Here is a 14409-nt window from a genome sequence, read left to right as displayed (position 1 = left end):
ACTCCTCTCCTTGGACAGACAGGAAAAGGAAAATAGGGTGCTGAAGTAGCCTTTCTATTTATTGCATCAATAAACTGGAAGTTAGGCAACCTCCTGAAAAGACTGATGTGAAGAAGTAAAAAAGACAGTTTTTCATTCAGTACCCCATTTTGTTTTCAAGAATCTAGCTTCCTTTTGATACTAACCTTTTTTTGGCTATTTGCACCTGAACACTGGGAAAGAGAAATCTGAGCAATTGCATTCCTAACCAATGTTCTTTTTCATTTTGCTTTCAAAATGTGTCTCCAGATTGGAGAAGTTACAGTTCAAAGTTTTAATGCACGCACTTGATAGTTTGTAAACATTTCATCATTATTCTGAATCATCAGCTGCATTTCAACTGAGGAATCCTGCTTGAAGACTGCCACCTGTTCTTGAGGCATCGCCCAACTAAATAACAAACACCCCTGTCAGATGTAGTTCAGTGTAACATCATGTTTCTTAGGTTTTTGACATTTCAGCACTTGTTCAATAGGAAATTCAAAACACACTTCCATTAGTTGTCACAGAATAGACAGTAGAATGAACTTTAGTTATGTTGTGACTGACAGAAGAATTGTTATGTCTTGAATGTCTTTATTTCTAATCTCTCAAATGAAGCATGACTTAAAATTCCACAGCACATCACAGTGCTTTAGTGTTCATTTATCATAAACCAGCCATGCATTATTTTAAAACACATTCTATACAAAGCTTTTTAGCACACCTGTGGTTTGAAATGTGACACAGAGTGACATTAAGAGAAAAGAAAAAGACAATGAGACCTCATATTAAAGTCAGCAACTTTAATAAAGTCTGTTTAAAAGTTTTTCCATTCCTGAATGTTGTGATCTAAATCTAGACCTAATGTCGAAGAGAGCATTCCATAATTTGCAATGCTAAATTACAGCAAAAGGCATAGCTTGATCCTGCGAAAAAACAAATAACCCACATACCCTTATGAGTAGTAAAGGTCACAGTATAATTCCTTTAATGAAAAAAATTGAAAGTACTATAAGGATGAGAAATAAAGATCATGCTAGACTGACAGGAAACTTTCAACCTGCAGAAATGCTTGAATGTGAAATTTTTTACTTCCTCATAACCAAAGGATGAGACCTTTTCTTTTTCTCTCATCTCAGGACCTACGTAACCATCATTAAAACATCCAAACCCTTTAAAGGGGACACTGCTTCCACCTGCATGGACAGAGTGCTTTTATACACAGGGTTCTGTTAAGGAAATACAAATGAGCATTTTCAGAAACTCCAGCTACCCTTGCAGAATGTAGCCTGTGACAGTAGTGCCCAAGTGCCATATACCTCAAAGACAGGGCTGGGTAGACACAACACTCTAAGAAACCCAGTGTTGTACCAGCTGCTGCTTTGATGTCCTCCTAGCAGATATCCAACAGATTCCTGCTTTCAGAAAATTCTTTCATCAGCAGCCATAGGATTCATGGCAGGAAAAGCAGAAAAATGTGTATTTACATAAACCTGTTTCTCCTCCATACACTTTTTATGCCTCAATACAGAAATCAGACCATGCACAGAAACCACCACAGAATTTGGTGGAGAAGGGAGTGGTATACATGAAAATGAAAATGTTTTTTACTAATATTACTTTCATTTTCATTAAAGGCTTATAATACTGTCCCATCTGCTCCAATAATTCTCAGAAATATAACAAAACCAATTAAAAAATTTAACACCCATTTCATTATGTACAAATTATATATCTTAAATTAATATTTCTGAGATGCACTTAGGCACACTTGGCCTGGACCTGCACTTTGGCCTCTACTGGTTACTCATTTTACACATACATAATCACAGAATCCCAGAATGCTATGGGGTTGGAAGGGACCTCTGGAGATCATCCAGTCCAGCCCCCTGCCAAAGCACGTCCACCCAGAGCAGGTCCCACAGGAACGTGTCCAGACAGGGTTTGAATGTCTCCAGAGAAGGAGACTCCACCACCTCCCTGGGCAGCCTCTGCCAGGGCTCTGCCAGCATCACAGGAAAGAAGTTCCTCCACATGTTTAGGTGGAACTTCTTATATTCAAGTTTGTGCCCATTTGCTCTTGTCCTGTCCCTGGGCACCACTGAAAAAAGACTGGCCCCATCCTCTTGACACCCACCCTTTCAGTATTTATAGGCGTTGATCAGATCCCCCCTCAGCCTTCTCTTGGGAGTCTGGAAAGCTTCCTCCCCCCGGATGCGGGGCAGGAGAGGCCACCTTGGTGGTGCAGGAGCAGCAGGCAGGAAGCCTGCAGGCAAAAGGGAGTGAGGAGCCCTGACAAGGGGTCATGCTGGATGCTGCAGAGGAAGGCAAAAAACCCCCGGGGAGCAGTGCCAATGTGCCCCGGGGGAAAATTCCTTCCTGACCCCAACTGGGGCTGGCGATCGGCTGTTCCCTGAGCATGTGAGCGAGACCTGCCTCCTGGTCCCACAGGATGGTCCTGCCTCCCCAGAGATGCCCAAGCCCTGTTCTCCCTCAGCCTGGAGACATCTCAGGGGCTTCCCAGAGTGACCAAATGCCTCTACCTTGATTCCCCTTGGGAGCATGCATCCTTCCCGTGCCTGGCAGGACACCAGTGGGTGCCTCCAAAGCACTGGGACCCCTGGCAACATCTCTGCATCCCATTTCTTACCACCGTTGCCCGTTGCTCCATAGGAGATGAGAACAAGCTCTGCGGTGCTCCTCAAGAAGGTATTCTCTTGGTCTTGCCACAGATTATCCAGCTCAAAAGGCCTGAGAGCCTCTGGCACCTCCAGAGGTCGGTGATACTTCTCATCTCCTATGGAGCTGGCATCTGTTCCTCAGAGGCTGAGACAGGATCCCTGTCCATTAGATGTGCTTTGAACATGGCCCCTCTGGGAGCTGGCCTTGCAGCAGAGAACCTCCCAGGAGCCTTGTCCAGCCTCTGGCCTTCCTCCCTCAGCCACCTCCAATTAATTCCACCACCTCCTCAAGCACTTACTCTCAGATGTCTCCAGACTTCCCCCAGGCCATCTCTGGCAGTGGGACACAGGAGGATGGTCCCTTTTATCCTGGTGGGGGCATTGTGACATCTGCATTTCCGGGTGGTGGCATTGTGACATGAGGGTGATGGGCCCCCCCCTGTGCAGCCCCTCCCGCTGCCCCTCCACCCATCCCTCAGAAGAAGGCCTTACCAAGGCACCAGGGGACATCTGCTGCTACCCTGCTTATGGTGAGGTCTTCTTCTTGGAAAGAAGTCCCAAAAGGTTTTGTGTTCTTCACCACGTTTTTCCTTGTACCTCAAGAGCTGTTTTTCTCCTTTGGCTTTGATCCTTGACATCCTTCTTGAAAGTGATGGCAGCCGTCTCAGCCGCTGCCTTGCACCTTCTAGTTGTCTTTGTCTGTGGGCCCCCCATGCCCCAAATCAACTGCTTAATCTTTGTTGGCCTTCATCCCAGATGGAATCCGTCTTTCCTGAACCTGAGGAATGGGGAAGGTCCCTAGTGGCGGCTGTTCCCTGAGCATGTGAGCCAGACCTGCCTCTTGGTCCCACAGGGAAATATCTTGCCTGACACACAAGAATGCATTTGCCCGTGTCATTTCTCTGGCTCATAGTCACCCTGCCATCTACACGTGCCTCCAGGAACGTTTGCCTGCTCCCATGTTTGCAAACTGGAGCAGAAACTCATGGTGCTCCACTTGGTGTTGTGTTACCTGCAGTTCTTCGCACACATGGTTTACTGCTGCCGGGGTGACGTCTTCTGTCAGAGCTTCATCTGGTGTGGAGTGTGGGAGCCATAGAGACATACCCTGAGACACAGCTGCTGCTGGTTCATGCATGCCATGAAATCCAGAATATGAATTCCCATAGAACATCTGCATTTCCATAGAATCATAGAATCATAGAATGATAGAATGGTTTGGGTTGGAAGGGACCTCAAAGATCATCGAGTTCCAACCCCCCTGCCATGGGCAGGGACACCTCCCACTAGAGCAAGTTGCTCAAGGCCACATCCATCGTGGCCTTGAACCCCTCCAGGGATGGGGCATCCACAACTTCCCTGGGCAACCTGTTCCAGTGTCTCACCACCCTCATAGTAAAAAATTTCTTCCTCCTGTCATTTCTAATTAATCTAGTTTATACAATGAGACAAACAAGCCAGCAGTGAATGTACGTCAGTGCACAAAGCAAGTTCATAAGTATCCTTTTTGTTAACAACAACTCTTGACCAGAAATACATGTGAGTCTACCCCACTTGCATCTGCTCTATCTAGCAGAGATGCCCATCATCCGAATAGTCTCAGTATAGCTTGTGGTTTGCATCCAGTTGGCTGAGCTGTTTAGATGCTCACTGTACAGCACAAGACTAACCCTTTCAGCATAGTTCTGCAGTAATTACCAGAACACTAGTAGCAGTAAAGCATCTTCAAGCAGAAGCTCATGCTTCTGACAGAAACGTATTTATTTGACCTAGTCCCATGAGTAGTAAGTGCAAGGGAGGTGACTCTGCATGCTGAGGCTTCGGATAGCTAAGGCAGCTTTGTCTTTCTAACACCCTCACCTTGCATACCAAGCAGTTTCTGTGGAACATCCATACCCCTGTGAGAGCACTAATTCCTTGACACAGACTATTTCTACCAAAAAATGGAATCCAACTGAGCAGTGATGGTCCTAGATCTCTGCTACAGCAATTCACAACATCGCCATTCCCAATTGTTTTTTGACAGTATTTTGTCCTATTACTACTAACTAAAATATTTCATTTTCTTTTATGACACTGACAGGTTTATTCCATCGCAGTCAGAGAATGCTGGTCTGAAAGAAAATCTACAGTGACTTCTATTTGTGATGCACAAGTGCATCCCTAAGTAGAGAAAGAAAAAGCTAGTCTCTGAAGGTTTAGGGTACTGCTTTGGCAAAAACCACAATAATAATTTTGGGAAGGGAATAATTTATTCTAACTGATTTTCTTAAATTGCCTATTATTGAATGCTTCAGTGTGTGTGGAGTTAATCTCATAAATCTCATCTAGGATAATGGAAGATCATTACCTCAATAGTTCCCACTCAGGGAAGCATGTCCTGACACACTAGATAAAGCCAATATTTTCAGGCTCCCTGAAAAAAAAGAAAACTTGGGCTTCGCAAATGGAAAAAACCCTAAGGCAGGAAGCATAAAAAGCATGTCAATTTTGAATCATAAATGTGAACTCTCAACACAAAGAAAGGTGACACAGAGCCCTAATGAGACATTGCATCTGGGCTGCATCCTGTATTACATATATCATCTGTTTGAAATCAGGCTTCCAACACAGGAGTGGAGGGAGATCCTTCCACTTAACAGCTGAGACTCTCTAAACAGGAGACCTGGTTTGCACAATCTGGAGGTTTCCCTTCCAAATCTCAAAATTTGCTCTGTGGAAGTTCTCCAGCTGTAGTTGTTCCTTACTCACCTTATCTTTTGTCCCTGTTGGCTTGGCTCTGCTCACTAAACCATGGGGAATGCTATCTTTGATTTGATTTGAAGTAGTATCATTTATTTCAACCATTCTTCACTTTCTGATGCTGTGGACCAAATGACAATCTCAGTAGGCTGCAGCCAATTCTGGTTCTCCTAGGAAAATTCCTCCTTGCTTTTGATGAATAATAAGTGGTCTCTTCATAGCATCTTCTTATTGACTGCCATATTTTCAGAGGAATCGCTGCTTTCTGTGGCCTTGGATATAAAACATGGCCAATTCCCGTATCGTCCTGGATTGAAATCCTTTTCATTCTTATTGCCATCACCCTACGATCCTTTTCCTGGTTCACCTCAACAGAGGTGTAGGTGAGTTTCCAGCATGCTTCTGATGCTGCCCTCCAATCTGCACTAAGCGCTCATGCCAGGAATTAGTAAAAATATCACATCATAGTTATTTCACATTGGTATTCTTTTGTAGAAAAGCACTAAGACTAATTCTAAGTGATAGAATGGAAACAAATATGTAATCCTGGGATTTAACAGAAGTGTTCAAAGACAGCCTTCACTCTCCATAACACTGTAAATTCACATGCCTACATAATCCGCACTGAATTCACTCGTTAGTAGTTCCTGGGAAGGAGTCCTGGGAGAGACATACTGTAACTTCTCTGTGTATGCGTCTGTACACCTCCAAATGGATCTCTTCTGCACCTTATTTGTTGCCCAAAAAATTTCTTTTTAAAAAACATCTGTCCAAGCATACAGGAGGAAGCGAGAAGGCCTGACTTTTTAACAGCAATTGTGACAACACAGCTAACCTGTCCTTCTAAATTGATTTAGAGAATTACACGTCAGTGTGCAGCATTTCACCCTGAATACTGGTTAGGAATTCTAGTGTGGAATGAATTTATTTTCCTTTTTTTTTTTTTTTTTTTAAATTGTCTTCAGTCTTTTCATCACTATCAGTAATAAGCGAACTTAATACACAATTTACCACCTGAATCACATTTTAAATGTTTCCTTTAAACTAATCTGCTTTGTGATCTTTTCGTTATGCTGATTTCGGTTCCAATGAAAATTATAACAGCAAGAATACTTAGAACAGATAAGTGGTTTTCCTCCTAGTCCCCCGAGAACTAACAGTTAGAAACATCCAGCTCTGAACGTGACTTGTAGAGAAGCTGTTTTCTGAAGTGTTGTTTAAGGAAAGGCTGAAGGGGGAAGCACGTGTGAGCAAGTATTTGTGTAGAGCAGGAATCCCCTCCTGAACCCAGTGACTCACGCCTTCAGAAAAACCCTGCAAAAAGTATTACCGTTACAATAAAATTTTAAAAAAACCCAACAACCCAACCCTCCCATCATTTCAGGGGTAAATTAACTGTCTAGCCAAAACTTGACTGAACCAAAAAAAAAAAAAAAAAAAAAGCAGAAAAAAAGATTTACAGAAAACACAAGCTTTGTTTGGGCTTTCAATAATACTCTCCACAGGAGCAATTTTCTAGGGATAACTGAAGCACATCACTGGCCTGAAGCATCTTGTGCTGAGTTCCTCGCATCTCCAGCAGGGCACGTGTGGGAGTGAATCCAGCTAAATGTTTACTTCTAACATTCACAGTAACAGTTTAAGGTGGATGGTACCCTTCATCTTCCTATTTCCTACCGTTCCTTTTCTCCCCTAATCATAGACATATTTCTTGAAATAAAGGCTTGCAGGGTCCTGCAATACACGAAGAGCTCTAAAAAGATTTGTTGTTCTCTTAATTTCTGCTCTGAGCTCAGTTTCCAACAAATAAGGAATATTTTCTAGACTAAATAATTTGGCAAAACCAAGATTATGCTTTATTTTCAGCTACTGTTATGTCACTCCCAAATGCCAGTTTGTTCTCATTCCTTGAGATTAGTGTACGTTTAGTTGCCTTATGCCTGATGTATGAATGTTCTGTGATACTCAAGCTCCAACTATGAGCACTTGAGAGACAGTAAGAGGATGACCTGGCATAGACTTTCATTCCTATATTCCCTTTATGATGCTCCAGAGCTTGTAGTGGGACAGGAAGAAAGAAGGGGACGAAACAAAGAAAAGTAGTCAGACAGTAGGAAATGTTTCTGTTCCTGGGTCACTTGAGAAGCCATCTTAGATGCCAATGATAAAGTCTGTCCTCAGCTGAAACAGAGCAAATCAAAAACCTTCTCCTGTGGGCAGACTTCACATGGTACATTTTTATTTTATGGTTTAGATATTTTCTCTGCAGCTGCTCACTAGGCTAACCTTTCATTTTCTACGCGTGCAAAGCCGACTGGAGAAAATACCTAGAGATATTCTCACATGATTTAGAATCATATGATTCTAATGTGATTTACCGCAAACCCTGAAGTTATGGCACCACATTTCTGTTCGGACACATTTTTCGTTTAGTGAAGTCATCACATATTCATTCACATTGGCAGTATTTTGCTGTGTATTTTCTATGTATTTTTAAGTTCTGAAGGTTAAAGTAATAAAAAATGATCTCACAACCACATGGCACTCAAGGCAGGTGTTACCAGGAGGCCCAAGCACAAGAGGGCCTGACAACATCATTTTGACAGTGTCAACCAGAGGCAAAACCAACCAAGCAACCAGGAAACCATCCTGATTTATTTCAGAAGGATTCCAGACAGAAAGGCTGCATCTAATCAAGAGGAGTCCAGACAAAGGTTGGAACCAGGAAACCATCCTGATTTATTTCAGAAGGATTCCAGACAGAAAGGCTGCATCTAATCAAGAGGAGTCCAGACAAATTAAAACCTGTGAACTGATTGAGGCCGAGTGGAAAGTTTACATCCAGCTGGAAAAACACCCCTGACCACCTTCTTACCAACAAAGAGTACCGTGCTCCAGAGCATAGGGGGGAAAGGCACTAACCAGATTTGTCAAGACACAGCTAAGTACCACAACAAGTATTTTCACAAGAAAGCCAAATTTGACATAAATTAAAAATAAGAAAAAAAGCTGAATGCAAAACAAAATGACAAACACAAAGGGCATGCCTTGCAAATTAGAACAGATGAAAAAGAAAATAATCACTGAACTAAAACTGAGAGGCAGGATGTTTCAGCCTTCTTGGCAGGCAAAGACACAAACAGAGTCTGTTCTGTCTCCAGGTCTCTCTTGGGTCTGTCGTCTCACTCTGGCGCCAGGAGGATGAACTCGCCGTAGGAAAAAAAGTCTGCCACCGGAGATGCTGCTCTAGACACGATACCCTGATGCTTCACTGACTAATATTTTCCTTCCCCGTTAGGATCTTTTCTTCCTTCTTTGTACAAAGTCTACCTGGATCAGTCAACTGGCCAGTGCCTTAAGTAGCGTGATGATTTTGCCCTTCCTCACCCCCCCCTTCACTATCTTGTTTTTCTGTATTTGTTTCCAGTCTTGTTTCATCTTCAAGGAAATAAGCTTGGATACTTGGCAACAACAGCCTCAATCCATCTTAACTATTTGTTCCTCTTTTTACCTCTCAAATGTAATTTTAATTTGCAGAAATGTCTGACATTCATTAAAAAGCCTCCAAAGCAAGCTCTACAACTGAAGGAAAAAGGTGTAAGAAATGTTGTTAAAAATCAGAACTTCATTTCACATGAAATATTTGAAACACTGAAGAAATTTTTCCTTCCTGTATTTATGTAAAAGTCTTTAAAAACTTTTATTGGAAGCTTTCTGCAAGGAGATGACACTGGGTAAGGTCCCTGTACTTGTATTGTCAAGCAACAACTTTCCATTGCCCAATGACAAAGCTTTGTTGATTGCCTTTAAATGTGTGCCAATTTCTTCTATTTGAGCTAACAACAAAAAATATTAATTTCTTCCTCTATCAAACTAGAGAATCTACAAAGAAAAAAAAAAGTCTTTTGCTTATTGAATTGAATTGCTCAAAATTTTATATTTCACATGCATCTATATTTATCGGTATGAATAAAAGTTTTGGTACCTTGGAAGTTCAGTAAATCAGTTCTCAGGCAAAATGTCTCATCTGAAAAACTAATTATACAGATATGTGCAATAGAATTAAACATTTACCACTGCTGGGGTACTTCTCATCAGTATGTGGTGATGAATGGCACATTTATATTCATGCCATATGTTTCTACAATATGTCATAGTAGAAAGCACTCCAGTGACCCACTATTTACAGAAAGACGACAGAAAAATCACAGGATATGACAGTTATGGTTGTTTAATGTCTATCCACAAAGTCATTGAAGTAATTATTACATGTGCCACTCCTGTTAAAAAAGCAAAGAGAGAGAGAAGAGAAGAAGGAAGGGGGAGAGTGGGCAGAGAAGCCACCCCGTACATTTGACCTTAACGAGGCAGGCTATGAATACGCATAATGATTTCTCAAAGTGTTTGAAGATGTGCAGCTGTAGGCAAAAGAACTGTACTAGAGAGGGGATAGGGTAAGTACCACTCAAATGGAGCCATTATGCTGCCAGCTATTTGGATCCTGAGATGAGATAAAAGCCAAATCACAGAGGCATAATGACTTCAGGACCAATAGAAAGAATTAACTGACATATCTTCTGGTAAAATAGATTACGAAACCTTTCAGTTCTGCTTTGCGTCAGTGGTCTAAATGATGAAGCAGAAGAAACAGCAGGAAGACTATGATTTCCCTATCCTCTGCATAAAGCCTGAAGGAATTACAGAAGTGCTGGTCCACCTCTCCCACTGACGTCCTGTACAGCCATTAGGAGAAATAAATAAGCACTTATGGTCCCTGCACTTTGTTCCTCTGTGTGTTCCTCACCCTCCGCTCCGAAAATTCTTGCAGGACAAATGCACAAGACAAGAACTGGGTAAATTTACTGATCTGACACCTTTTCCCCTTGGGCCAAGGGGAAAAAAGAAAGAAACACTAAAAATAGGGAGTAATATTAACTTATTTCTTGTGTCTATCTCAGTGAGACTGGAACAAAAACCGCCAGAGGAAAGTGAACCAAGCCTAGAGATTCAGAAATGCAAAATACCATGCAGATCATGGAAGCTGTAATATACTCAAAGTTTACCTCTTCCAATAAATATCTTAAAAGGGGAGTTCTTTCCTACCATGCAGATCATGGAAGCTGTAATATACCCAAAGTTTACCTCTTTCCGTTCTTTCTGTTACAGCTACTATTCTAATGACAATTAAAGAGAAATCAGGAAAGCTCTTAAGCTGGATACTGCGACAGGAATCCTCCACCTTTGGAAAAACCTGACTGAACAGAGAGTCTAACTGCATTGTGGACCCACCTCTGAAAGAGGCTCAGATCTCAGCCGTAGGATGCCAGAGCTTTGGAAGAGTTCCCTGAGGTCCCTCAGACCACAAGTTGGGCTAAACTGAAAAGCAGTCTTATGGTTAAACATTATGCCGCATCACAGCTTCAAGGATTATTTTTCCCTAAGTCCATGAATTTGAAAAGTTCCAGCTTTCCAACTCTAAACATTTTCAATACTGTTTTGTAGAAGAAAAAAAAAAAAGAAAAAAAAATGTACATATTTCCTATTGATAACTATTTGGAAAACTCCTGAACATATATTGCAACAGTTTGGATTTCGAAAAGCCGTGTTACTACAGCAGGAATAGATACTTCAATGTGATATCTCAAATATTTTAATTCCAGTAAGAGGACATAAAATGTTAGTGCTTGGTTCCTCTTCACCCTCAACTCACAGCACTGTGAGTACAAGGTTTATTTGGAGAATCCAAGGACAAGAGAATGGGGAGGTCTGCGATGTTTTGACAATGCAGAGTAGTTTGTAGAGACGATGAATTGGTGGGGAGCACACACATGTATGTGTTTCTATGACTTTGACTGCACCATTGAATTACCAGGACATCTTAGAAACCAGAACAAACTTAGTTGCCACAGCAACATCAGTGAAGGGCAGGACTCATCATGGCATTAGTCCGTTTACTAAATTAACACACAAAGCAAAGTAAAGCCCTCGAGTAACCCCACTCCGTCCTTTTTCTGGTATATATATTTTTCTGATAATACTCTATATCAATTCACAAAAAGATTTAGGATATTATGAATTTTCTCCTAAAAGTGTAGCTCTTTACCCTCCACAGTCTTCAGTGCTTAAGATGACCATTAATTAAAAGAGCATGAAAGCTGTACCAGCTGCAGTGCGTGGGTACTAGGCAGTGTGTGTACAGGTGATGTATCTACCCCAGCTATCTGAGAACCACTGTCAGTGGCCTTCCCATTTTAGAAGCAGAGACTCCCCATCAATTTTCACACATTTCTTGCACTCATTTGCATTTTAATGAAGAAATAGTTCTGTTAGGTTCTTATTTTTAACATTTAAATAGTTCCGTGGATATTAGTGGAATATCCTTTTCCTTGGAGCAGAGTCGCTGATGGGAGCAATTCAGTTAAAACAGAAACTGCATTTTTCCATCGCATGCGTCATAACCAAAGGAAGGAATTAGCACTAAATAATCTACCCTAGCGTTCGTCATTTCCTTGCACTCGTTAGGAAAAGGTCACATTTAAGTACACCAGAAATTGTTTTGTAGATGAGAAATGTTAGTAAAGTGAAATGGTTATTTGTTTTTTCCCAAGTGTTGGACAAGCTACTAGGACCTTCTGCTGTACATTCATATTTAACATGAATGAGCAATACTGTAGTACTGCTGTAACTCTTTGTGCCTGACACCACTACAGCAGTATATTTTTAATTAAGAATGTTACCCTTGAAGAGTACCCAAAAGCTACAGCTGGCGCTGAACACAGCAGTTCTGAATAGCAGAAATCGCTGTAATATATCAGCAAGTCTTGGCATTGCTCCCTGCACTGCCCGCCTGATTAGTTACTGATACAGTTCAAGGTGCTAGTTATAATTTAAAAAGCCCTAAATGGGTCAGGATCCACTTATCTGAAAGATTGCCTTTACACCTGTGTCTCAGGACAGACCTGCTGGCCTGTCTCTCCAGCCCGAGAAGGGCTGATGCTTAGATCAGGTTCCTTTTTAGGTACGCGTTATTATACAAACACAGACACTAACGGCTCCCCAGTTGCAGAAGGACAGGGAACTGCTGGAGAGGGGACAGCAGAGGCCTATAAAGATGATGAGGGACCTGGAGCATTTCTCTGCTGAGGAAAGGCTGAGGGACTTGGGTCTTTTCAGTCTGGAGAAGAGAAGACTGAGGACGATCTAATCAAGGATCTAATCAATGCTTATAAATATTTAAAGGGAGGGTGTCAGGAGGATGGGGCCAGTCTTTTCTCAGTGGTGCCCACGGACAGGACAAGAGGAAATGGGCACAATCTTGAATATAAGAAGTTCCATCTAAACATGAGGAGCTTCTTTCCTTTGAGGGTGGAAGAGGCTGCCCACAGAGGTGGTGTAGTCTCCGTCTCCAGAGACATTCCAAACCTGACTGGACACGTTCCTGTGGGACGTGCTCTGGGTGGCCCTGCTTTGGCAGGGGGTTGGACTAGGTGATCTCCAGAGGTCCCTTCCAATTCTGTGATTCTGCAAAACAATGGAATTCTCCTGTTCTCCAGCCTGTCTACCTTTGAGTGCTTGCCCTGCAGTCTGCTGCATGTGCCACGCAACCCCCTTCAAGCCAGCTTTTCCCCTTGGGCCCCAAGATCTCTCCTACCCACTTGGGTCTAAACCCACCCCAGGGATCCAGACACCTACAAGTTTCTTCCTCCAGGAAGAGCTATGTGAGCTGCAGCGACTGCAGCCTCTACAGAGGCAGAGTTACTGCTCTAAATTGTGATGGCACCTTCACGTTCACGTTGCTGATGGTGAAGTCTGAGGACTCAAGACGTATGCCAGATTTCCCATGCAAACAGGCTGAAATTCAGATTTATTACTAATATTCATTTGGGGCAAGTCAGGGGCTGTGTTTGTTGTACCAGCTACCCAGTATTTCACATCAGGAAACAAGTGCTGAGACAATCGTCATACATTAACAGACCAAAGAAATAACGTATTCCCAATGCAGAAAATTGTCTCCTTTTGTCATGACTGTATTTTTCTGCCTGAGCATGACAACACAGATGACTAAGACAGGATTTCTTCCATGAGAGCCCCTAGATGGGAAATTACCCATGCAAAACTAGTGTTAAAAGTAGGAAAAAGCCCCACGCAACAACCACAAAATAAGTTAATGCAGTTATATGTATGGTCTCAGAAGTTAAACAAGATATATCATCTAACACCAGTTAAAAAGACTACAGGTAAACAAGAAAACTCTAATGTTTTGTTTCTCTTGTAATTAATCTTTTTTTCCCTGCCTGTGGCGTGGGAAAGTCAGCAATACCTGGACAGAAATACAAGTCTGATATTTCTAAGAAGCTGCCTTCTACAATACCCCATGAACCACAGGCATTACTGAACTACAAATATGTTGATATACAAGAGTTTTGGTAAATAGCCACATATATCTACTTTTTTTTTTTTTTTTCCCAATGATGCACCACTGAGGATACAAAGGCCTGTTAAGGCTAATTAATAGCTGTGATTCAAAAAGCTTACGAAATGGATTAACTACTGCCTTGCTCAGCCTACACTGAGTGGTAACTACAGATTTGATGACCCTTCTCATGAAAAGCTCTTAGCAATTACTTTTCTTTTGCCAAGAAATATGAATTATGAACAGACCCTTTCTCCCAACTACATTAAAAAAATTGAATTAGAAAATACAATGCAGTTACCTGTCATGTTGCAGTAAACTTTCAAAGGTCCCAGTGCCCCACTGCCATCTGGATCTATCCAGTAGTAATTTGAAGTTTTGCCCAAGTGTTTGTAAGCTTCACAAGAGAGTTCATAAATAGCTGGAATGAAATAAAACACAGCAATAAGGATCTTCATATCCTGCAGCAAAAAATCCATAATGACAATAAATTGACTGTATATATATATTTCGAGAACTATACCTTTGAGATTAAAGTAATGTCACTGAGAT

The 14409-nt window shown here is 41.9% G+C and overlaps 1 protein-coding gene across 1 annotated transcript in view; it reads right to left on the bottom strand.

The window, feature by feature from the left end:
• The window catches only part of CNTNAP2 (contactin associated protein-like 2), a 1244457-nt gene that overhangs the window by 368580 nt on the left and 861468 nt on the right, over positions 1-14409 (bottom strand). Inside the window, exon 12 of the mRNA XM_014946966.1 lies at positions 14159-14278. Within this exon, the coding sequence (XP_014802452.1) occupies positions 14159-14278 (120 nt within the window). The remainder of the gene's footprint in view (positions 1-14158; positions 14279-14409) is intronic.

Source organism: Calidris pugnax, unplaced genomic scaffold (assembly GCF_001431845.1).
Source record: "Calidris pugnax isolate Ruff unplaced genomic scaffold, ASM143184v1 scaffold71, whole genome shotgun sequence".
Taxonomy (NCBI): Eukaryota; Metazoa; Chordata; class Aves; order Charadriiformes; family Scolopacidae; genus Calidris; species Calidris pugnax.
Note: the sequence above shows the minus strand (reverse complement) of the source record. Positions and strands in the feature narration are given on the sequence as shown.